Source organism: Saccostrea echinata, unplaced genomic scaffold (genome assembly GCF_033153115.1).
Source record: "Saccostrea echinata isolate AGI-Se365-2 ecotype Australia unplaced genomic scaffold, CSIRO_AGI_Sech_v1 ptg000002l, whole genome shotgun sequence".
In the NCBI taxonomy this organism is placed as follows: domain Eukaryota; kingdom Metazoa; phylum Mollusca; class Bivalvia; order Ostreida; family Ostreidae; genus Saccostrea; species Saccostrea echinata.
The window spans coordinates 14,347,747-14,374,002 of record NW_026889751.1 but is presented as its reverse complement, the minus strand read 5'-3'; the positions used below and the strand labels follow the sequence as shown (position 1 = coordinate 14,374,002).

The 26,256-nt window shown below is 33.4% G+C and overlaps 2 protein-coding genes across 2 annotated transcripts in view; one reads left to right on the top strand and one right to left on the bottom strand.

The window, feature by feature from the left end:
* Positions 1–7,422, bottom strand: part of LOC133173362 (zinc finger protein 830-like) — a 192,507-nt gene extending 185,085 nt beyond the window's left edge. The window contains exon 1 of the mRNA XM_061308348.1: positions 7,307–7,422. Within this exon, the coding sequence (XP_061164332.1) occupies positions 7,307–7,422 (116 nt within the window). The remainder of the gene's footprint in view (positions 1–7,306) is intronic.
* A 497-nt stretch (positions 7,423–7,919) lies between these two features.
* LOC133173331 (mitochondrial genome maintenance exonuclease 1-like) overlaps positions 7,920–26,256 on the top strand; it is a 210,552-nt gene continuing 192,215 nt past the window's right edge. Inside the window, exon 1 of the mRNA XM_061308324.1 lies at positions 7,920–8,036. The gene's annotated coding sequence lies outside the window, so the exon portion shown is untranslated. The remainder of the gene's footprint in view (positions 8,037–26,256) is intronic.

Here is a 26,256-nt window from a genome sequence, read left to right as displayed (position 1 = left end):
TAACATGCCCCAAGAAGCCCATACTTTGGCAATAAATCATTTTTATTGTATTTTATTGTTTTCAGGGGTCCAAATTTTCTAGTAAAGAGGGGGGGGGGGGGAGGGGGGAGTCCAAGGTCATTTTTTTTGGTTACTTACTATATAGATTAATAACTCAAAAAAGTACAGGTGGGGTGAAAATTTATCAATTTCAATTACATTTGTACTTAAAATAGTACCCAAACAAACAGTGAGAGTAGTGAGCCTTTTCTAAAATTTACATTATATTGTAACACCCTCAGAAAGTGGTTATCCCTTAGAAATGTGCATTTATTAGTCAGCTTTACATTTATTTTGATTTGGTAAAATACAAGATTTTTTTCAGATAAGGAAAAAAAAATGAAACAATATACATGTATTGCTGAAATTGAAAGGAAAATTAATATGATGAATGGCAAAAATGCAAAAATATATTGATTATAGATATACATGTTACTGAAACAAAAAAATATTTATTCATAATACACAATTCATATAGTGTTTGTATTGGGTTATACTGGGCGAAAAGTCTAGATTTAAACCAGTTGACCTGAAGAAAAGCCAGTGTTCCCAATGCAAGGGGGGGGGGGTCCTTTTGGGAGATTCCAAGTTTTTACATAGATGTAGACCAGAGTTAATTCAGATAACATTCATTCTTTGCACTACATCCTGCACCAATTCTGTTAATGACTGTCAGAGATCATTCCTTTTTCATTTTATTTCTTTTGATTTTTTTTAAACTATAGTTTGTTTTGTACTTCAGAATGTTTATGGAAATTTATATTTGGTTTGGCATTAATGTTATTTTTTAACACTTTTTGTCACTTATAAACCTGTAAATTGATATTAATATTTTCAATGAAACTTTGCAGGAACATTTGTAAGAAAAATAGGGGGTATACACCCCACGTCCAACAGGTTGCATACACTCCGAGCACAACATTGATTTTTCATCAATATCTTTAAATACAAACTGTTTTATTTACAGACAATTTATACATATGTTTATATAGATAACATGTATTTAACAGTAATACATGTATGAAAGTGATGATAAAGTGAAGCTTTCTTCTGATATTTGATCATTAACACAATGTCGCATCAATCTTGCTCTGATCCTCGGAATTGTGTTGATATGTTTCATAGAAAGTGTGCAGTAGATTTTCTGGTATCCATTTACTCCTTAGATAATGCTTTTTTCGGTAGGCATATGCTTTCTGGTGAAATATATCAATTGGACAGAAAACATACCTTGACCCCCTTTCCATCGCTTCGAAATCATACACCCCTTGCACAACATAGTATACACCCTGCATGTTGGATTATACATGGTGATCAATACACGCTGCCCGGGAGCAAGCCCTTGTGGTTGTGTGAATCTGCACTCGCCTAAACGGTCACACCGTAAACGATATTTAAAAGGTGATATTTCTAAATTGTAAAATCCACCTGTGACGTCACTCTTTTGTTTGAGTGCTCCATTATTTTTCAGGAACGGAGATTGCAAATTACATTGAAAACGGAATTTGTTATGCCGTACCTCTACCGAGGAAAGAACTTAGAAAATTTTAACAAACTTATTTTCACATAAAGAAAATAAATGTGGCACTGTTGATAATCGAAACCCGGTACCTTCACCTTCGGAGTTAGGTACTCATCTCACTACGCTATCGAAGCTGTTGAATGACTGCGGATTTAAATAACTTCAGTACACTTTTTTCGCCTTACTCTCTCTCTATATATAAATAAATACTACTAATATCAGGTCCGGCACAATCTCTTGATTTAGCTTTATAGCTTGATTTAGCTATATAGTTTTATTAAGCTATTCAGAATAGCTTGATTAAGCTATTTTATCATACTTTTTTCTTAAATGTGTTATTTTCTCAGCATGCACAAAAAGTCGCACCCTGGTGCAGTGATAATATTCAACCTTGAACTCTTCTGAAAATAATGCATTTAAAAATCACTCATCAAATTGCGTCTCCTTAAGAGACTTTGTACTCAGAGTTCTAAAAGTTTTGGGGCTATATAAAGCAATTGATGCAGTTACTTCTTCATTGAAATTATAAAAGAGGCCAATTATGGTCAACAAGATAATTGATTGGTAATAATTCAGTACAATGAGAAGCAATCATACTTATCCATGCCTCAACGCACACAAGGTAGTGTACAGTTACTCAAACAATGGAAATTCATTTTTTGCTTTAAAGTATTCAAATGTTGCAGTGTTAGAACTATCTTTGATTTCTGTTGTTGTTTTGATAGCCCATAGTACATACAGTACAGCTCACAAGTTTTTTTCCACCCCACCGTGGAAAACACACAGTGAAAAATACCCCGTGTTACACCGTGTACACAGAGTTCCACCGTGTGCGTATATTGCGATTACACCAAAGATGCACCGTGTCACACCGTGGACATTACCGTTTCATCGGGTGACCCTCCGTGTTCCACCGTGCAAGAAAATTACGGAAGAAAATGGTTTGTTTATAAAAATAATTTTAGAATTGAAATCATAGGTATGTTTGTTTAATTGCTAAAAAGAAATAATAAATGAAAAATTATTTAATTCAAACAGCTCACTATCATACATGTAAGGTCGTAAAATAACAGTGGCGTTCAGTGTAGACTTTGGTTCACCGTTGACTGTATACATGTATATATCAATTGAATAAATTTATTTTGATTTCTGTTGAATATATATTTGATATTCATTTGAAAACAAAAACACCTACATGTCGATTGTGCAAATTAATATATTTCTGACCTATGCTATAAGTGCGCAGGTACAAATCCAAGTACAAGTACATTGTCTTTGAACTTAATAATTATTCAATGCCAAACATAGATACGGATTGATAATTTTAGTTGTTATTTTCTCTGTGAAATAATATGGTATTAAAGGTATTGACAGTAAAGGCATTTACAAATAATACCTATGATTTCAGACAACTAATTTAGCATCATCTGATCACTACATCGTAAATAATAATAGTGAAAAAAAATGTCGAGTCAGTATATTATGATATTCATAAGGTAAATGAATAAACTCTTATTTTGCAGAAATAATATAAAAAGTGTAGATCACTTATCAATGAAGATACTAAGTTGCTACATGTGAGGAAGAAAAAGTACATGTACATGCAAGAAAAAAAAAAGCAAAACACGTAGCATTCACTAAAAAATCTTATACGCAGTTTGGTAGTCGTACAATCGGCAAATTCACATGAAAATCAAGCAGCTGTATGCATCCATTGATTTAACTTGACATTAAGAGACATAAATGTAGAAAATTCAATGTTTGAACATTTATTTCTGTCGAATATGTAAGTGTCAGTATTTCTACCTGGGTACATGTATTTTTTTTATTACTACTTAATCTTCTACGATCAGTACGAAAAGTAAAAAAAAAAATCGCTTGAACTGCCAATGCAGCATTCTAAAAATTCTTTTACAAGTTATATACTATTCACTTTTTTCATAATAATTAAAAAATTATTTTGAATTCCATATTTTAGAATGTTAAGATACAAGAGAGAGAGAAAGAGAAATTTTACTTTCAGGTTCATCCTTCTGGCTTTTTTTTTTGTTTCTTCTCATATACATGTATATTATGTATCTCTCTTAAATTTTTTTAAGAAATCATAATTCACCTCCAGTTTTTATTAATCGAAACGAAATAAAATCGGTGCAATTTAGGTACAACTTCAACGCATCACACACGGAATCCATGTGCTCTACCTGTCAATCAAATACCGGATATCAATGAATTGCAGAAACTTCTGGTGTATGTATGGAGTCGCTCCTTGGCTAATATATTTCACACCTGTTCAGAAGAAAAATATATTGGGACGTTCAGTTGCTGTGACCCTTGGGACATTATTCACATGTTGAAACTCTAGACGAGTGTATACTATACACCTCAACTGGCTTTGAAACTTACATGTGTCAGAAAGTTAATTGGAACTTGAAAAATAAACAACTATTTATTTAATTGTTTATAGAATTTTTAGTACAGCAACATATTTTTAAAAAACAAGTTACAGTTACAAACGAATATTATTCGAATATTATTAAACTGTATCTAGATTATATAAAGTCGTTATATACTGTAACATAACTTACTGGTGAAATGAAGAAAAAAAGAAATCATAACTCTCTCTCATAACTCTCCATGTCGTAAAATTGTCTCTCTTTCGTTGATTTTATTTATCATTAAAATGCTATTTTTGAAAAGGATTAGAATAAATCCTTAAAAAGGACAGGTAATACAATAAATAGGCATATGTAAATATTGTTCTTTTTTTAACATGTCCGTGTAGAAATTATCCATAAAACTCATTATGGAAAGGGGGGGCTGTTCTTACATGTAGGGAGAGCACATATACAGTATGCTTGCTTTTATTTAATGGTTTGAAAAATCTCCGCTAGGTACATTAAAATATAAAATATTCAATCTAGTTTTTCATATCTCCTATGCATATGCTTAGTTAGGCAGTGAACCTAATAACAATTATAGCAGACTTTTTTCATACACATTACGGAAGAAAACTGTTCGGCTTTTTACATCGATTCATTGTTTAACATAGAACATATTGCAGAAATATCATTTTCATTGAATAGTATCATTGGAAATTTTTTCCATTATCGAGGTCATTGACAATTGTTGAGCATAATTATAACGTTTTACATCTTATCGTTTACATATTGTGATTATTCTTGGCGACAAGTTTTGTGAAAAATGTGCCCATAATGCTTCGATCTGTACACAAAATGCAAGTTAAATATTAAGGTTTATATTTTACACATAATTCTGAACAATTACAAACAGACACAGATGAAAAAGTGGGGCATCTTCAATACCTGAATATCAACATTTCATATTTTCTGATGGGCTGGGCAGAGATTTACTCATTACACAGAGACTACATTGGGTCTCATCTCAATATGGGTTCCATTACCGGACGGAAATTTAAGTCAATCTTTTCATAACTATTTTTTTTTTCATCCGATTCAAATTAAATTAAACAATATATTTTCTGTGTCGTATCATGATGTAGTAATTATTTACATATACACCAGTTTCTACAGTAATTTATAATTTAAAAAAACAGTACATCGGATAAGATAATCAGTTGACAATTCCACTTGAATTTCCTGAGCATAGTACAAATGAAGAATATTCCTTTCTTTTTTTTTTTTAAATTTAGATTAAGCTTTTGTTTTACAAACAAAATAATCTTTAAGAAGATATCTTCCAAATAACACAAGATTGCTGACTGCATGGTAAAATTCTGTCTTTGTTAAATTCATTGACACGTCAGTACAATATCAAAAGTAGGAAAATGCACGCTGCGGATGATATGCATTTCAATGATTTTTATTCTAAAATCTTCAATGAATTATTTTAAAGTAATTTCAAACCACTTAACGTTGATTAACCAGCACGGAGTTCCACGGAGCAAACGCACCGTGTCCCACCGTGTACACACCATGTCACACCGTGTGCCAGCTTAGCGCTGAAAACGAAACATCAAAGACACTGACATTTTTCAAAGTCCATGCAAAAGCGTGGACCAAGGGTCCACCGTAGCCGGTGTTTTCCAGAAGATACACGTGAGCTGTACCGTATATGAATAGTCAAATACTTGTGCCTTTTTGTCTATTTCTTACAAAAAACATTTTTCTGAAAAACTGCATAGAAATAGCTTTATCAAGCTATTTTAAATAGCTTAATAAAGCTATATAGCTTTTTCAAGCTATATAGCTAAATCAAGAGATTGTGCTGGACCTGAATATGTTAATCAGGTTGGGCACACACCACCAAATGGTCATTTATCCCCCGTTTGGTGGTCAATCGCCCATATCGGAGTCGTATTTACTGACCAAATGGTGGTCTTTTTTATTCAAATCCAATTTTTATAAAAATAAAGAAAAGGCGCATTCGTATAGGCCTCGGGGAATTTTATTATACATATTCCTTGCACAATTAATACAGTTCGGTCGATTTTCCATGTGTAATTTCTGTGGAACTTCGTAAAAAACGATACTTACAGTTGTCCGTGACGGCCGAACTTCTTGCTTAATCAATCCAAAAAAATATTTTCTTGTGTCTAGTTTAATAAAAATTCTATTTAGACCAGTGGTTTATCTCTTTAGAAGTTAACATTCAATCGATCTTTGGATCTTCGTCTAAATAAATCTCAAAAGAATCCCGTTAAACACGAGCTCCTCATACATTACTGGTATGGTGGGCACTTATTGCTATAATATTCATTTTTTCTACATTTGAATGTAACATTTATTCTTTATTTACTTTTAGGATGAAGTTGCGATTTCTGTACGACCTTTTGTGGTTTAGTATGCATATTTGTGATGAATCTACTATATTTATTCAATGATTTTGAATAAAAGATTTACAAAGTGACAGTTGCAATTATTCTTGTTTTCATTCCAAGAACATCATTTTGAAGCAATTATTATATCATGATCTCACTATACATTTTATTTTTATAAGGAATAAAGCCATCGCGTACAAAATAAAACGAAATAAAAAGCAAATTTTTCTCTTTCCTTTTATTTCCTAATTGAAAATTGACACTAATGTGCCTCCGTAGTTAAATCAAACTTTTGACCCGGTTCGAAAAAGATCATCATTTTTTATTGGTTTAAATTATTTGATTGGTTGCCCGGATGATAAAAATAGAAAGTTAGAAACACGATCAACAGGTGCAACAACATTCGGGAAGGAGAGAATATTTCTTTTTAAAGTAAAAACACAGAAACGTTGTACTTGTTTACGTTGGTGACGATTTGGTCAAAAAATGGAACGACACTGCGCGAAATTCTCCGCATTGAATTTCCGATTTTTATTGTTCATAGTACCAATAAATGTCTATATTTTATTCCTCACGAGTTAATATTATGCGCCATTTCACCCCATTCCACAGAATTGAACAAAACGATTTTTCTCTCCCAAATGGTCAGTAAATACCGACTCCGATATGGGTGATTGACCACCAAACGGGGGTTAAATGACCATGTATATATAATGTATATTTACAATGTATCTTATAAATATTCTTTCTTATATATTAACAAACAATAATTACAAGCATTTAAAAAGGTGGATTTTACGCGGGTTAATATACTCGTAGCGCTCCATTCCTTAAAAGCAATGGGCCTCGGGCCCTTCGGGGCCTCGGCTCCATCACTTTTAAGGAATGGAGCGCTACTAACTCGTACATTAACCCTTACCGAAGACCTTGATTTGAGATGTACTCACTTAGCTAACGGATGGTTGATTTTTGATTCCTTTGTACAAGATAGTTTTTCTCTCATAAGACGCCTAAGATCATCTTTTGACACTGCTGTTTTCGAACTTTTGCTTTTGGAAGCCATATTGGTACAATTAAAATAAGATTATTTTCGTATTAATTACAAATCACATTACAAATTAGTTACATACTAAATTAAGATGTTTTGTGTGAATTATTTTTCTAGATATTTTCAATATAATATAATGGTATTTAATAATGTAAATATGATAAAATGGATAGCTGGTAATGATACTGACTCTACTTGGAAACGTTTGCTACGGTGCGTAATATTTTTGACTTCTTAGTAAATATCATTAATATGATGGAAGCATTTACATTTGCTGGTATATGTAATTTATAGGAGTTCTTATAAATAATTAATTTAATAAGAGGTCAATATGATCAAAAGTTCCATATTTCTAATACAAATTTGAAGGGACTTGTAAGATATGTCCGAAATTTGTAACTAAGTAAAGGCTGACCCATTTCTTATTGAATACTTCAGAGGTAGGGGACCTCAAAATATTTTCATTTGATAAAACTGTCATTTAATTTCAGAGAGGAAGAAGATCACTCGCCCTACATGCAACATGAACATGAGCACTGCAGAAATTAATTAGAAGACCGAAATTACCAGGAGACGAAAACACCTGACAACCGGAATATTTGGCGGGAAGATGTATTCGTAACATACAAGTAATTATGCTTTTATTGAATAATTTTTAGCTCTACTGGTCAGAGACCAGAAGAGCTTATGCGATAGTAAGGTGTCTGTCGTCCGTCTGTCTGTCCGTCTGTAAACAATTTTTCAAAACGCTACTCCTCCTACAGTTTTAGTGTGAATATAGCCTTGTATCTCATGGATTCGTGGTACTTACCGATTCGTAATTAAATTTAACCGATTAGCAAAAACTTTAAGCTTATTTTTATTGTGATTTTATAAGAATAGGGTCTTATCTCTTCTTTGGTTAAAAATTTTGTAATTTCATCGCTAATCTTTGTCAAAATTCACCTTAAACAGGTTTAGGCGGCCTCTGTTTTTGGAGGATAGATTTTATCCTCTAAAAACAGAGGATAGAGGTGTCGCCACCTACCGGACTTTTCAAAACAAAGGGCAGTTAACTCTTAACCAAACAAATAACAGCAACTCTTGCATTTATCAGTTTATGAACCAGAAGAAATAAAACGTAAAATTTCATGTGATGATGGATAAATCTAGATATTAAATCAATATAACATTTGTTTTGTAATTGCTGTCAATTATTTACTTTTAATTAAACTTTAAAATTTAGTTAACAACGATAACCCTTACCTGTCTGAGACGTTAATTATAACCAAGCTGATTTTCTGGTACCGTAATTATGTGTAAAATGGTTTACAAATTTTGATAAATATTTTTTTTGAAAATTAAGTTTAAGTATTACTAGTATTTCATTTAATGAATAATCCTGAAACACATCATTTTTGTAATATTTTGTTTTAATTTATATATACATATGTTATGTATGTACATGTATATAATAATGTTAATTTCTTAGTAAACATGTTAAATTATCTATTTTATTTATTTATATATGCTTTTCAAATATTTTTTTTATAATATTATTTATTTATCTGTTTAATTTATATTCATTCATTGCTTAAATTATAAGGCAGAGTATATTTTGTGTTTAAAATACATTTCCTTCTGTGTTTCTTTTTTCCTTCATTTTTAAATTAAGAGAAAATATGAAAGTAATATAATTAAAGTCCCTTTTTATTTGTATTGATAGGGAAAAGCATAAAAATATAACAAAATGCCAAGGAATATTATGTAAAAATGTAGTGCAAGAAGTGCCAACTTTGAAAGCGTATTGTAAAAATTCTAGACATAGAATCTCAAATCGCCACATACAATCGATAGTTTAATGTTTGAACTTTAATTTACATGTACTCTGGTGCTTGCACTTTTTGATTAAAGGTAGGCATGAGGGGTTGGAAAATTACCTGTGTTATCCTCTGAAATCGGAGGATAAACTATCCCACAATGCAATGCGGTTTCCATATATGGTAAAAAATTTGGCTGCCATATTGAATCTAGCTATCCTCCAAAAACGGAGGCCGCCCAGACCTGTTAAAATGTTTGGTGGTTACAGGTATCAGGTTCATTTGCCCTATCTACCTGTTTGCATGAGTCCGTTCGCGCAGGGTCCGTTCGCCATTATTCTTGTTCGCTCTATATCTCGTTCGCCCTATTATATATACAGTATATAGTAAGTATCAACATTTATTATTAATTTTATTTAATATTTTACAACTTGGTGGGTTTTTTTTTCAAATGTTGCTACAGTATTTTTTTTATTTACGGTAATCTTAATTATAAATAGATCTAATTCAAATCAGAGACCTATATACTAAATGTGATATTTATGCTCTTTACACAGGTCTAAGCAGCCTCTGTTTTTGGAGGATAGATTTTATCCTCTGAAAACAGAGGATAGCGGTCTTGCCACCTACCGGAATTTTCAAACCTAAGGGCAAACTCTTAACCAAACAAATAACAGCAACTCTTACATTTATGAACCGTACACTGATTTCGAAATCAAAACAAATAAAAGGTACAATTTCATATGATGATGGATAATTCCAGATATTAAATCAATATAACTATATTTTTGTAATTGCCGTCAATCTGTTATTCGGTATACAGCATGGAAAACAAATATTGCACTTACCTGCCTGTGACTGAGATTAATTATAACCAGGCTGATTTTCCAGTACGCACCATAATTATGTGATAAGCAGTTTAGAAATTTTGATAAACAATTTTTTTTTGAAAAATTAAGTTTAATCATTTATTATTTCTTTCATTTCATAATTCTTAAGCACATCACTTTGTAATATTTAATAATTCTTAAGCACATCACTTTGTAATATTTTATTTGTTTATGTATACACATGGCTGTATGAATATATGTTATTTTCTTAGTAAACGTATCAAATTATTTATTTTATTTACTTATGCTATTCAAATTATTTATTTATTTTTATAATTATTCATTCAATTCATTTATACTTTTATTTGCTTAAATTATAAGGCAGAGTATATTTTTCGTTTTATATATTCTTAAAATGCGTTTCCTTTTGTGTTTCATTTTTTTTAATTAATAGAAAATATAAAAGAAATATTAAAGTCCTTTTTTATTTGTCTAAATAGGGAAAAATCATAAAAAATAAAACAAAATAACAAGAAATATTCAGTAATAATGGAGCACAAAAAGTGCTAACTTTGAAAATAATTTGCAAAATATCTAGACATAGAATCTCAAATCGCCACATACAATCGATAGCTTAATGTTTGAACTTTCATTTGCATGTACTCTGGTGCTTGCACTTTTTGATTAAAGGTAGGCACGAGGTGTTTGAAAATTACCTGTGTTATCATCTGAAATCGGAGGATAAACTATCCCACAATGCAATGTGGTTTCCATATATGGTAAAAATTTTGGCCGCCATATTGAATTTAGCTATCCTCCAAAAACGGAGGCCGCCCAGACCTGTTACATGCTTAATTGATTTAATTATACTTAATAATGTCACTGTAATTTAGGGGATCATGTACAATCTGCATTATGTTTTGAAAACAATTAAAGGACCGATACGTTAATTTCTGTTGGTCTGCCAGGTCTTTGATAGTACAGGTATTTATATAGTGTGACCACATGCATACGTCTGTTGTCTCCTGTGTGCAATTTATGTACCAATGTACATATAATTTATTTTAGAAATATATAGGAAAATTCTTTAAAAACCTTCTCAAGAACAATAAAGCTACAATTAGTCATATTGATATGGAATCATCCTCAGGTAGTGTAGATTTAATTTTGTTCAAATCATGACCCCGGGGTAGGGTGGGGCCACAATGAGGGATCAAAGTTTTACATAGGAATATATAGGAAAATTCTTTAAAAATCTTCTTCTCAAGAACAACAAAGCCACAATTAGTCATACTGATATGGAATCATCCTCAGGAAGTGTAGATTCAATTTTGTTCAAATCATGACCCCCGGGGGTAGGGTGGGGACACAATGGGGGATCTAAGATTTACATATGAATATATCGAAAAAAAATCTTTAAAAATCTTCTTCTAAGAACAACAAAGCCACAATGAGTCATATTGATTTGGAATCATCTTCCGGTAGTGTAGATTCAAGTTTATTGAAATCAATACCCCTGGGGATTTAAAAAATCCATTGGTTCATTATTCAACTTTCTGCAATATAAATAAGGCGAACAGACCCTGTGCGAACAAGTTTTAGGGCGATCGAACTCTGAGCGAACAGGAATGAGGGCGAACGGCGTCAAGGGCGAACAAGTTTTAGGGCAACGAACATACAACCGTGGTTACACCAGAGTAGAAAAATCAAGCATTTCATTGATTCATGGTACGTTATCAAAATCGGAGTTATTTGTCTTAAAATAGGCCTTCAGTTTTTCAGGGGATGCATTTTTAGCTCACCTTGATGAAGTCGAGATGAGCTTATGCTATACCCCTGGCGTCGGTGTCAGCATCGGCGTTAGTGTCGGCATCCCGGTTAAAGTTTTAGGAGCAAGTCCATTCCCAAGTAACTAAAAGCCCTACCTGGACCAAACTTCCATGGATGATGCATCTAGGGATGGACACTACCACACTTGCTTCGGATGCTGAATCTGACCTAGATTTTCCAGTTGAGTGACCAGGTTAAAGTTTTTGGAGCAGGTCCATTCCCAAGTAACTATTAGCCCTACCTGGACCAAACTTGCATGGATTATGCATCTAGGGATGGACACTACCACACTTGCTTTGAATGCTGAATCTGACCTAGATTTTCCAGATGAGTGACCAGGTTAAAGTTTTTGGAGCAGGTCCATTCCCAAGTAACTATAAGCCCTACCTTGAACAAACTTGCATGGATGATGCATCTAGGGATGGACACTACCTCACTTGCTTTGGATGCTGGATTTGACCTAGATTTTCCAGTTGAGTGACCACGTTAAAGTTTTTAGAGCAGGTCCATTCCCAAGTAGCTATTAGCCCTAACTGGACCAAACTTGCATGGATGATGCATCTAGGGATGGACACTACCACACTTGCTTTGGATGCTGGATCCGATCTAGATTTTCCAGTTGAGTGACCAGGTTAAAGTTTTTGGAGCAGGTCCATTCCCAAGTAACTATAAGCCCTACCTGGATCAAACTTGCGTGGATGATGCATTTAGGGATGGACACTATCACACTTGCTTCAGATGCTGGATTTGACCTAGATTTTCTAGATGAGTGACCAGGTTAAAGTTTTTGGAGCAGGTCCATTCCCAAGTAACTATAAGCCCTACCTGGACCAAACTTGCATGGATGATGCATCTAGGGATGGGCACTACCACACCTGCTTCAGATGCTGGATCTGACATAGATTTTCCAGATTAGTGACCATGTTAAAGTTTTTGGAGCAGGACCATACCCAAGTAACTATTGGCCCTACCTGGACCAGACTTGCATGGATGATGCATCTAGGGATGGACACTACCACACTTGCTTCGGATGCTGGATCTGACCTAGATTTTCCAGATGAGTGACCATGTTAAAGTTTTTGGAGCAGGTCTATTCCCAAGTAACTATAAGCTCTACCTTGAACAAACTTGTATGGATGATGCATCTAGGGATGAACACTACCACACTTGCTTCGGATGCTGGATTCGACCTAGATTTTCCACATGAGTGAATTTTAGCCATATTTTAACCAAATTAGCATGGATGATGTAGCTAGGGATGGTCACTTCCAGACTTGCTTTGGATTCTGAATCTGACCTACATTTTCCAGATGAGTGACCAGGATAATTTTTTTGGAGTAGCTACATAACATTATGGCCTGTTATGATTAAACTTGCATAGATGGTGCATCTAAGGATGAAAACTTCCAGACTTACTTTGGATGTTGGAACTGACCAAAATTTTTTTGATTAGTAAACAGGATAAACGTTTTTTGAACAGGTCTATATTTCCAAGTAACTATAAGTCGTACTTAAACCAAACTTGCATGGACATTGATCTTGGGATGTACACTAAATTAAAAAAAAAATATGACGTGAAATTTGCCTTACTTAAAGATAACATTCATCGAGGTGAGCTTCGTAATCTTTGATTACCTATGTTTTGCCCTAGCCATTGAGAGTTTTTGTGGCTTCACAAGTTTTAGGTCTGGCCAACGATGTAAGAAATCATAGAACCAATTGTTGCTGAGATGTTCAGAATTTTGATTCTTTGTTTGAAGTTTTTTGTTGAGGGAATTTGCATATTCTCTTTCCATTCTCTGAATACTCATTTTTGTGTATCCAAAGCCTATCCCAGCCATGTAGATAAGATGATGGGCCAACGCTTCCTCTTCTTTGAAGGTAAAAATGTTGTCATAACCCAATTTCACATTTAGTGGAACTCTCTCTTTAACTCTGTCCCTAAGAGTCTATTCTGGTACAGAAAATACCTTCGAGGCTCTATATACAGACATTCCCTCTGAAACGACAGCGTCATAGGCTCGGTGAAGATTTGCTTTGTCATACTGATACCTTTTCCTCTGAAAAAAGTATTAAAATTATTTTGAAGTGATAACAAAACCTTATGAAATTATTTTAATTTTTTTTTTAATAATTTTAAAAGGGATAATATATAATCAGCCACTTTTCAATAATGTATTTTATCAATAAATTATGTGCCTAAGATTTTTTATTATAATTAACATTTCAATTAATTATTTATAAAGTTAAAATTGGATTTAGAATTGAATTTATTTGTCTACTATTAATTCTTGATGCAAAAAGAGAGAAGAATAATTTTAATTCGAAGGACAGATATCTTTTAGTTTTTAAAGCACTTGTAATTTGGCTACTGATTGTGATTAAAAAAAACTACTGATTTTTAGCACTAGTAACTTTCCATATTTTTTTCAACACCTAGCAACATCATTTGATATAAACAGTCAATCATGCAGACGACATCTGGAAATTCATTTGGAATCAATTTAACTAATATTTTGTACTCATTTAGTTATTTTTAGGAAAACAGGTATGTCCTCCAAAAGTGACAAATATGGCTGTATGTGTAATTTGTATATTTTTCTGCATTACTTACCGAATTTTCCGTCATTTTAGTTGAATTATGCCCCTTTGTTTATATCAGGAACTGTACTTTCGGTTTCTCAAAATAAATTTCCGGAAGAGTTTATTACGCGTGTGCAATGACGAAAACAAGAAAATACCAGGAATCAATGGGTACCACGAAATGATGAGAAATGACCATAACTTGGCACACAAGTAGACTACACTAAGATACATAATTATGTGTATCGGTTTTTAATTTATAAAGGTATTTAGTGTAGATTCAAGTTTATTAAAATCAATACCCCGGGGGTAGGATGGGGCCACAATGGGGGATCAAAGTTTTACATAGAAATATATAGGAAAATTCTTTAAAAACCTTCTCAAGAACAATAAAGCTACAATTAGTCATATTGATATGGAATCATCCTCAGGTAGTGTAGATTTAATTTTGTTCAAATCATGACCCCGGGGTAGGATGGGGCCACAATGGGGGATCAAAGTTTTACATAGAAATATATATAGGAAAATTCTTTAAAAACCTTCTCAAGAACAATAAAGCTACAATTAGTCATATTGATATGGAATCATCCTCAGGAAGTGTAGATTCAATTTTGTTCAAATCATGACCCCCGGGGGTAGGGTGGGGACACAATGGGGGATCTAAGATTTACATATGAATATATCGAAAAAAAATCTTTAAAAATCTTCTTCTAAGAACAACAAAGCCACAATGAGTCATATTGATTTGGAATCATCTTCCGGTAGTGTAGATTCAAGTTTATTGAAATCAATACCCCTGGGGGTAGGATGGGGCCACAATGGGGGATCAAAGTTTTACATAGGAATGTACATGAAAAATCTTTAAAAATCTTGTCAAGAACAGGAAAGCCATGATTAGTCGTATTGATATTGAAGCATCCCCAAGTATTGTAGATTCAAGTTTGTTCAAGGCATCCAGTAGTCGGGTGGGGCCATAATGGGGGATCAAAGTTTAACAAAACAATATATATAAGAACTAGAAACTCATTGCGAGCAATGAGAGGTCTTCCATTGGATTCTGAAAATAAAAACGAAAATTCAAGCTGAAAAAGTGATAAAAGAAATTCAGACACTCTGGAAATTTCACCCTGGTCGTCGGCGTGAAAATCCAATGTGTTATCTCCTTAAACCTGAAGTTGACGTTTTCAAGATTACTCTAGACATTTGCACTCGAATAACATATTTAAAATTCATTTCAAATACTTTATCTATAAAGAACATTTATGGGAAAGTAAAATACTCAAATTATTTAGTTTTTCTCTTATAATCGGAAGTTGTTGTTTTTGTTTCCGGTTGGACCAACATCTTTCGAATCTGCGAAAAAGATGCAATAAAGTGATATAATTTTTAATTAAAAAAAGAAAAGTTGAAATTTTTGATTTCTTTTATCACTTCCTGTGACAACTGGAAGTGACGGCTGATGCTCTGAACCCAAATGGTTTTGCCTACATCTTAAGGACTGTTGCTCATATAAGTTTGGCGTCTTAATCTCTTACTGTTTTCGAGTTCTTGCTCAGACAACTTCTCATATAGAATTTTTCAAGAACTCTAAAAAGACTTGAGTAGTTTTAATTGTAATAAACAGGCTATATTATGGATTGTTTAACCTACCAAGCCTTTAACCTTCTTTTTTTAGATTTTGTCAAATCAGTGTTTTTGCAATTCTCAATGCATTTCCTATGTAAAATGTTGATAAAAGGGACCTACATAATTTTTCACCATAATATTTCTCCAAAACTCACTTTTCATATGGTTTTTGTTAGGTCACCTGAGTCACTCAGGTGACCTATTGCTATCTCTTTTCGTCGTCCGTCGTGCGTCATCCGTCGGTCGTAAACTTTTGAACATTTTCAGCTTCTTCTCTGGAACCAGCAAACCAATTTCAACCAATTTTGGCATATAGCATCTATGGGTGAAGGGGAAAAAAAATTGTGAAATTCGTGGCCCCTGCCCCCCTGGGGCCTGAGGGGTGGGGCCAAAACCATCAAAATTAATGCAATCTTTAAAAATCTTCTTCTTTACTCCTGGACATCAAGCAATCAAACTGTTGGCATGATTGTAATAAGCATTGAGCCCTCTACCAAAATTGTGAAATTCATGGCCCCAGGGTCAGGGGTTCTGGTGCTAGGGCGGGGCTATATAGATCATATAGTGAAAGTGCATTATTTCTTTGAAAATCTTCTTCTCTACTCCTGGGTATTATTGAAACAAATTGAATACATAGTTATGATAAGCAAGGGTGACTCTACCGAAATTGTGAAATTCATAGCCCCAGGGTCAGGGGTTCTGGTGCTAGGGCGGGGCTATATAGATCATATAGTGAAAGTGCATTATTTCTTTGAAAATCTTCTTCTCTACTCCTGGGTATTATTGAAACAAAATGAATACATAGTTATTATAAGCAAGGGTGACTCTACCGAAATTGTGAAATTCATAGCCCCAGGGTCAGGGGTTCTGGTGCTAGGGCGGGGCTATATAAATCATATAGTGAAAGTGCATTATTTCTTTGAAAATCTTCTTCTCTACTCCTGGGTATTATTGAAACAAATTGAATACATAGTTATGATAAGCAAGGGTGACTCTACCAAAATTGTGAAATTCATGGCCCCAGGGTCAGGGGTTCTGGTGCTAGGGCGGGGCTATATAGATCATATAATGAAAGTGCATTATTTCTTAAAAAATCTTCTTCTGTACTCCTGGGTATTATTGAAAGAAATTGAATACATAGTTATGATAAGCAAGGGTGACTCTACCAAAATTGTGAAATTCATGACCCCAGGGTCAGGGATTCTGGTGCTAGGATGGGACTATATAGGTCATATAGTGAAAGTGTATTATTTCTTTGAAAATCTTCTTCTCTACTCCTGGGTATTATTTAAACAAATTAAATACATAGTTATGATAAGCAAGAGTGACTCTACCAAAATTGTGAAATTCATGGCCCCACGGTCAGGGGTTCTCGTGCTAGGGCGGGCTATATAGATCATATAATGAAAGTGCATTATTTCTTTGAAAATCTTCTTTTCTACTCCTGGGTATTATTTAAACAAATTAAATACATAGCTATGATAAGCAAGGGTGACTCTACCGAAATTGTGAAATTCATAGCCCCAGGGTCAGGGGTTCTGGTGCTAGGGCGGGGCTATATAGATCATATAGTGAAAGTGCATTATTTCTTTGAAAATCTTCTTCTCTCCTCCTGGGTATTATTTAAACAAATACATGGTTATGATAAGCAAGGATGCCTCTTCCAAAATTGTGAATTTCATGACCCCTGGATCAGAGGTTCTGATATTAGGGCGGGGCTCTATTTATTATATAGTGAAAATGCATTAATGCTTTAAAAATCTTCTCTGCACCTGGGCATATCAGAGGCAAAAAGAGTAAAAGTTTTAATAAGGAAGATTTTTGAACATCGGAACCATTTGATCAAGTGTTCTGGTCCAGGCCAGGACTCTATTAATTTTTATTCTATTGAGAGGAGTTATTCCCCTTTGCCATTTACTTGTGTTAATTAATCACTGTAAATAATGTACTTGAAAGGTTAATAGAATAGGAGAATTATGCAAGAATTTTTATTGTAAAATACAAAAAGTACTTTCATAGTTTTAATGATCAGGTAGACTTGTAAGTAACAGATAAATAAAAATGAGACAAAAATAACTTGTCTTATTAAATGTTCATCAAAGACCAAGAGAGGCCAACTTAAGAGATTTCAACAAGGAATTAAAAGAGTACAGAAGCACTGATTATAAGTTTGTTTATATACTGTCTGGTGAGAGTGATAAATGGGGAACAGATTAGAACCTAATTTATATACTGTTAATGAACACTAGACTAATTATTTTGTTGATCCTGATCACCCTATTTTTCTTGCTTTTGGGCAACAAAGCTTCACCTTTCAGTTCATTTTATACTCTATGGATCCTCTAAATTGTTGTATTATACTCAGGTGACCGTTAAGGCCCTTGGGCCTCTTGTTTTATATATATTATTGTATTTTCATTTCCTATGACTTCTAGATATTTTAGTTGAAATGTAAATATAGAAACAAGACAAGGACATACCGGCACCGATCTCTATTTTTGAGTTACTTCCCTTAACAGCTATAATTGCATATTATTCATAAGGGTCAAGAGAGTCAGACTGGTTGATTGATTCTATCATGTAATTGACTGAATTGATTGAAACACATTGTCATAAACAATATTGGCATGGATTTATTTAAATTTTTATTCGTAGTTACCGTAAGTTTTAGGGTATATGTCGATGGGGTATATAGGTCGAAAGGCTCATTTTCAGCCATAATTTTTAAAAAATCCTTAGATAGGACGAATTCGGAAGATAGGTTGAGGCTTTGTTTATTGATTTCTAGAGATTCTTATGTAGATACTACGTATCAGAACATGTAAACCTCTTTAACTTAACCCGTGATATTAACGTATTGAGAAAATAAACTAGTATTTTTATGAGTACAGTATTTTAATAGTGTTTTATAAAAACATAGTTAAAACTTCCTTGAATTGTGATATAACGTATTTTCTCAACTTGCCTGTTCAGTGCCATCATAGTTTGACTCTGTCGTTTAACACATAAATACGGTAGTATAAAACAGCTATAATTAGGGAAATACCCGAAATCAAACAATAATCATTTACATTTTAGAACATCATGGACACATTCTTTTATTCCGACCTTATTTACCGGGGTGTAAAATTAACTTCGATGACCACCATTTTTATATTTTCTTGTCCAGAGATTTGCTAAAACACGCAAATGACTATTACATGTAACAGTGCGCAAATGAAATTAATCATATTAACATGTTTTAATTTTGCATGAGATATTGTTGTAAAAAGTAAATTTAATTGAGAGTACATTTGCAATTTAACAGTCATCAAGAATTTCACAGTTTTGTTTGTTCAATGATGTATAGCACTAATACCCCTGTAACGGCACGTGGATCTGTAAATCATGCCCCGCAGGTGTTTAAACCAACACAGGTGTTAACACCTTTGTGTACACAGTGTATATCCCTTTATCTGTCATACAATTAAAATTCTATTAGAAGCCAATCTTTGTATAATTCAGTGTACCCCTTGGGTACGAGGAAGCTTTCAATTCTATCATTTAAAAAAATATTTATTTTGTACAAAAAAACAACAAAAAAAAACTTGTGAATAAAAAATAACGCATTGTGAATAAATGAATTTATAACTTCCAAAAACGTATAATAGTATATTCAAGATAAGTTCGTTTTATTATAATTTATTAAGATATAAAACAAAATAGTTATTACTAGCGGTATATTTGGTAAATAAATGTAGAAATTTACTAGTAACAATTTACTTCACGCATTTTACGTTTAAATAAATATCACAAAGAACAAATATTTAGGCATACTATTTCAATTAATCGTTACAAATAAATGGTAAAAAAAAGATTACAGTTGCGATTGTGAAAACTCTTCCGTATTTTAAAATTTGATACGGCTGCAGTTTTCTTTTTAGTAAACGATTGTGACTTCCAACTTCACAAGATGGACACAGCATGTTGTAAATATACTTTGAGACATTAATTACTAGGTGATATACCGGTAATAAGTTTTTTCTGTACATCGACGGATATTTGATGGAACTTATTTTGTAAGAAATCAATGGAATAAATATTTAATTCTTTATTGTTTATTATTTTTTTCTCGGTAAAATAATTTTAACAAATACGAAAATGGCACAGATTTACTTTAAAATCTATGTAAATTTTACTGATTTGGAGGCATTTTTTGTAAACTTGAGCCTTAGATAGGTCGATTCGTTAAATAGGACGACCCCAGCGGTTCTGAGAAAAAAAGTATAATCTTATCTTCCAAAACTTACGGCACTAAATGCTGCTTTCTTCATACAATCTAGAAACTGATCTCAGTCGGTCTACCTTTCAGCATATGTCACATCTTTGCCTTTCCCATCATACTGAGCATAACTATGGTAAATGACGACCTGTTGGCTCTTTGTCTCCTGAATACAATGTACAACAAAGCCATTACTACTTTTCTTTCTTGCTGTATAGATGATTCTACCCGTTGAAGGAAGTACACATGCTTTTTGTTTACCTCTGTAAACATATGCTTTATTGGTTTTCATCGCTTAGAGAATTCTACATGGGAGATCACTCTCAATCACTATTTAATAAGTGAAAAAACCCATGTTTTTAACCTTTTTTTCTCAGGAAAACTTTGACTTGCCAATGTCCATAAAATATAACATGGGTTCTTCAAAAATGCAAGGATTTTTAAGGATTTATTTTAAAGAAATGAAAATAGCACAGGATTCACACAAAAAACATCATTTATAAAGATGAAAACGTAAATTAAAGGTAAAAAATGAGAAAGAAAATTCAGACATAATCGGGATTAAACCTGAAATAATGGAACACTGCTGACATTGGAGGTTAGTGTGCAAGGTACCGCCCCTGCGAGATGATCATGAATAATTCATGATTTTCCTTGAATTATTCATGAATTTTATTCATGAAATGTTCATGAAGATCCTATGAACTTATTATTGGACATTTTCAAATCATGAATTTTTATTCATGAAAGAAAGTTGATGAATATTCATGAATATATTTTTTCATGAATAATTCATGAAGATTCATCATTTTAAGAATTGTCCAATAATAAGTTTATTGCATCTTCTTGAACTGATCATGAATAATTTATAAAATTTATTCAGGAATGTTCATGAATGAATAAAATTCATGAACTATTCATGAATATTCTTGCTTATTTGTATACAAAAAATGCAATATTATTATTCACTTTTATTCATGAAAATGCAAGAAGTCTAATCAAGCAAAAAACTGTAAAAGAAGAAATTTTATAATACAGCATCTTGAAAGATTTCACAAAATTTCTGTTTGTTTTCCAACAATGGCAACAATTTTTTTTTTAAAGTAAACAACTCTGATAAGTTGATAACCATAATTATGTATACATGTATATCTTATTTTACTCTTATTTAAAGTGACAAACTAGAAAGAGTAGAAGTATCTTGAAACACTGTTTACAGACAGACATAAAGAACTGATATTAGCTGAATTTGAGCTCCCTCTTCTTTTAATAACAATAAAAAAAAAACAGTATTCAAATGGCAACACATTTTCATAGAATTGAAGGCTTTGCAATTGCCTTACCACTTACTTGCAACTTTTTGAATGTTTTGAATTTCTCATGTACATGTAGTTCATTCCTGGTAAAATTATAAAAAATTTCAAACACGACTCTTTGCAGAATCCTAAACCTTACTTGGTCAAGAGGAGGGCAGGGTCCTTCCTCACCATATTTCAGAGTGTGTTTTTTTTTTTGGCCAGAAATGGAACAGTTTTTAATTCCAGTCTAGGAGAAAAGCCTGTTTAGCAATAGGGCAACAGCTTTTGAGGGCAATCAAGCATTTTCAAGCAGAAATGGTCAATTCCAAGATTCTTCTTGGTTCTCCATTTGGAATTTCCAGAATTTCATCATTCAGATCCTTTGATCGAATATCATTCATATTTTCATTTCTTTCTTTTGTTTTTTCAAGAGCCCAGATTTTTTTGCAGAGATTCTTATCTTCTGATCTTAACTCATCAACATTGTTTATGAACTGCTTCTCTTTTCCATACAAGAACAAAGATTTTCTGAAAATGCCCATGAAGATTTCTGTAACATTTCTTAACTAATGAGAATCAACAATCTTAAACTTTTTTACACTGAAACATGATATTATAATGAAAGTTGCCAAGAACATTCACCTTAAAAAATTCATCTATAAATATCTAGTATACTCTTTATTTACTAGTATACTCTTTATTTAGATTAACAGATTGACATAAAGTTGCAAACGAAACTGCAAAGGGGATCATAAATTTACCTAGGACTACTGGGTAGGTCATACAATATTAAAACAATGATTCTTAAAAGTTTATCATGGCTTAAACACTATCACATAATTAAATATGGAAAGTACTAATTTGTCTTTGTCTAAAGATTCCCTGGACCTAAATTCATGGTTCAAATCTTCAGTGTCACTTTATGAAGAAAGTGTGCCTATTAAAACAGAATTAAAAGAAATTTTCAGGCAATTTATAACAAAAATAAGATTTTTTTTCACTAAAAAAAAAATATTAAAATGGTGGGTGCAGAGAGATGCTGCAAACAGTACAAAGGTCACTAGCTACATTAACCTGCTTGATTTACCTGTAGTATTTAGTGATGTGGCAGGTGGTGACTGCCTTTCTGTTGCTGAATCAGATGATGAAGCTGGTGCTCTTTTTAGGAGCAAATTTGTTTGCCTTAAAAATAGTTTGCTGGAACAGGATGCTATATAGAAAAAATATTTTCATTTTTAATGATAGACTATTTGTGTCTGTGTAATCATTTTAATTTGTGAAAGTATAATTATTCTAATAAATTAACTTAAGAGAGTTGAAATGTTTGGCTTACACTTTAAAAGAAACTTTTCATATGTACTCAGATGCATCCTGAAATGTATGGTTAAGTTCTCCAGTTCCTTCTTTTATTTTCTCAAGATGTTTCTTGTCATCTAGAAATTTACAATAAAACAATTATATGACTTTTAACTTAGAATTTTCAGTCTACACAACTCTTATTAGCATCCACAGTCTTGGGTCAAAACACTTTGTATGTGCCTTATCTAATGAATTAAAGCACCATTAGATTACAAGTGTGAAAGTGGTCAGCCCCCCCCCCCCCAAAAAAAAAATCATACTCTAAAAGTTTTGAATTCTTATTGTAAATTTACCCAAATTAGGTTTTATACCCTTCCCTGCCATTAGCTAAAGATACTTTTCTTGCAAGTTTTATTAATTTTAGTTTTATGCATCATAAGCAGATCTAGAAGGGGTAGCAGTTCTTCCATAGAGCAGTCTGAGAGGAAGTCTGCCTATTTCCCTCGGCTGTCATGTTGTAGGTCAATAGGCCTATGAATGTTTTGATAAACTAGCCTATCTATAATTAATGTATGTTACTTTGGCTGGATCCCCCACTCAAAGCAAAGTTTGGCAAAGTCTTCATTTAAAAAAAGGCATAATAATTTAACAAATGGAGTACAGACCCTGAAACGTGCTACTACCCCACACGCATGCTGCACGAACGGTACACACGGTACACACGCTACACGGTTTGCACGAAACGCTGCACGGTTTACATGAAACTACACGGTTTGCACGAAACGCTACACAGTTTACACGAAACGCTTTGCACGAAAGGCTGCATGGTTTACACGAAAGGCTGCACGAAACGCTTTGTACATGTTTCTCACACGCTTTGTACACGATTCTCGCACGCTTTGGCCTCGATCTGGATTTTCTATTCGGAATCTCTCGGGCATTATTTATTTTTTTACGGGTTAAATATAGATTAATTAAGATTCGCAATCTTTCACAGCAGGTTTTAAATTAAAACTCGCTACACCTGTACTTCATGTTTATAAACTGTTAGAAATATTCAAAGTTTAGTAGTTAATAATTCATGATTGTCTTTCTGTTTGTAATCCGCTTGTTTTTTTAAGGTGATATGCCAATCATCGTCAGTGTACATCCTTTTTAGGTCACCTGAGTCACTCAGGTGACCTATTGCTATCCGTTTTCATCCGTCGTGCGTTAACTTTTGAACATTTTTAACTTCTTCTCCAGAACCGCTTAACCAATTTCAACCAAATTTGGTATATAGCATCTAGGGGTGAAGGGGAACAAAAATTGTGAATTTCATGGTCCCTGCCCCCCTGGGACCTGAGGGGTGGGGCTAAAACCACCAAAATTAATGCAATCTTTAAAAAACTTCTTCTTTACTCCTGGACATCAAGCAGTCAAACTGTTGGCATGATTGTAATAAGCATTGAGCCCTCTACCAAAATTGTGAAATTCATGGCCCCAGGGTCAGGGGTTCTGGTGCTAGGGCGGGGCTATATAGATCATATAGTGAAAATGCATTATTTCTTTGAAAATCTTCTTCTCTGCTCCTGGGTATCAAATAAACAAATTAAGTACATAGTTATGAAGGGCAAGAGTGCCTCTTCCAAAATTGTGAATTTCATGGCCCCAGGGTCAGGGGTTCTGGTGTTAGGGCGGTGCTCTATTGATTACATAGTGAAAATGCATTAATTCTTTGAAAATCTTCTTCTCTGTTCCTGGGTATTAAATAAACTAACCAAGTATATAGTTATGATGAGCAAGAGTGCCTCTTCCAAAATTGTGAATTTCATGGCCCTAGGGTCAGGAGTTCTGGTGTTAGGGTGGGGCTCTATTGATTATATAGTGAAAATGCATTAATTCTTTGAAAATCTTCTTCTCTGCTCCTGGGTATTAAATAAAGTAACTAAGTACAAAGTTATGATGAGCAAGAGTGCCTTTTCCAAAATTGTGAAATTCATGGCCCCAGGGTCAGGGTTTCTGGTGTTAGGGCGGGGCTCTATTGACTATATAGTGAAAATGCATTAATTCTTTGAAAATCTTCTTCTCTGCTCCTAGGTATTAAATTAAGTAACTAAGTACAAAGTTATGATGAGCAAGTGTGCCTCTTCCAAAATTGTGAATTTCATGGCCCCAGGGTCAGGGGTTCTGGTGTTAGGGTGGGGCTCTATTGATTATATAGAGAAAATACATTAATTCTTTGAAAATCTTCTTTTCTGCTCCTGGGTATTAAATAAACTAACTAAGAACATAGATATGATGAGCATGGCTACCGTTTCAGAAATTGTGAATTTCATGGCCCCAGGGTCAGGGGTTCAGGTGTTAGAGTGGGGCTCTATTGATTATTTGCATTAATTCTTTGAAAATCTTCTTCTCTGTTCCTGGGTATTAAATAAACTAACTTAGTGCATAGTTATGATGAGCATGGTTGCCTCTTCCAAAATTGTGAATTTCATGGCCCCTGGGTCGGGGTGTTGGTGTCAGGGTGGGGCTCAATTGATATATATATATATAGTGAAAATGCATTATTTCTTTGAAAATCTTTTCTTTCCTGGATATTAAATAAACTAAGTACATAGTTATGATGAGCATGGCTGCCTCCTTAGAAATTGTGAATTTCGTGGCCCCAGGGTGAAGGGTTCTGCTGTTAGGGCGGGGCTCTATTGATTATACAGGGAAAATGCATAAATTCTTTCAAAATCTTCTTCTCTGCTCCTGGGTATTATTCAAATAAAGAAAGTGCATGGTTATGATAAGGAAGAATGCCTCTTCCAAAATTGTGAAAATCATGGCCCCTGGGTCAGGGTTCTGATGAAGGGGGGGGGGGAGGGGGCTCTATTGATTTTATAGTGTTAATGCATAATTTCTTTCAAAATATTTTTTCTACTACTGGTAATAAAGGAAAGATCTTCTTCCAGAATTGTGAGTTCATGGCTCCTGGGTAAGATGTTCTGGTGTAAGGGGGGGGGGGGGGTTATTTATTTAATTATATAGTGAACATGCATTTCTTTGAAAATCTTCTATGCTTCTGGGCATATTCGAGGCAAACAGAGTAAAAGTTTTAGTATGCAAGGGTATTTTTATCAGAGACCAATGTGAGAAGTAGTAATTTGGGATTAAAAATAGACATTTTGTTAATAGTCTGCATGGTAATAGTGTTAAATGGGGGACAGATAGATGCTATACCAATTATTCTGTTGATGCTTATCATACTATTTTTCTTGCTTTTGGGCAACATTTAAAGCTTCATTTATCAGTTTATGGATCCTCTAAATTGTTGTATTGTACTCAGGTGACCGTTA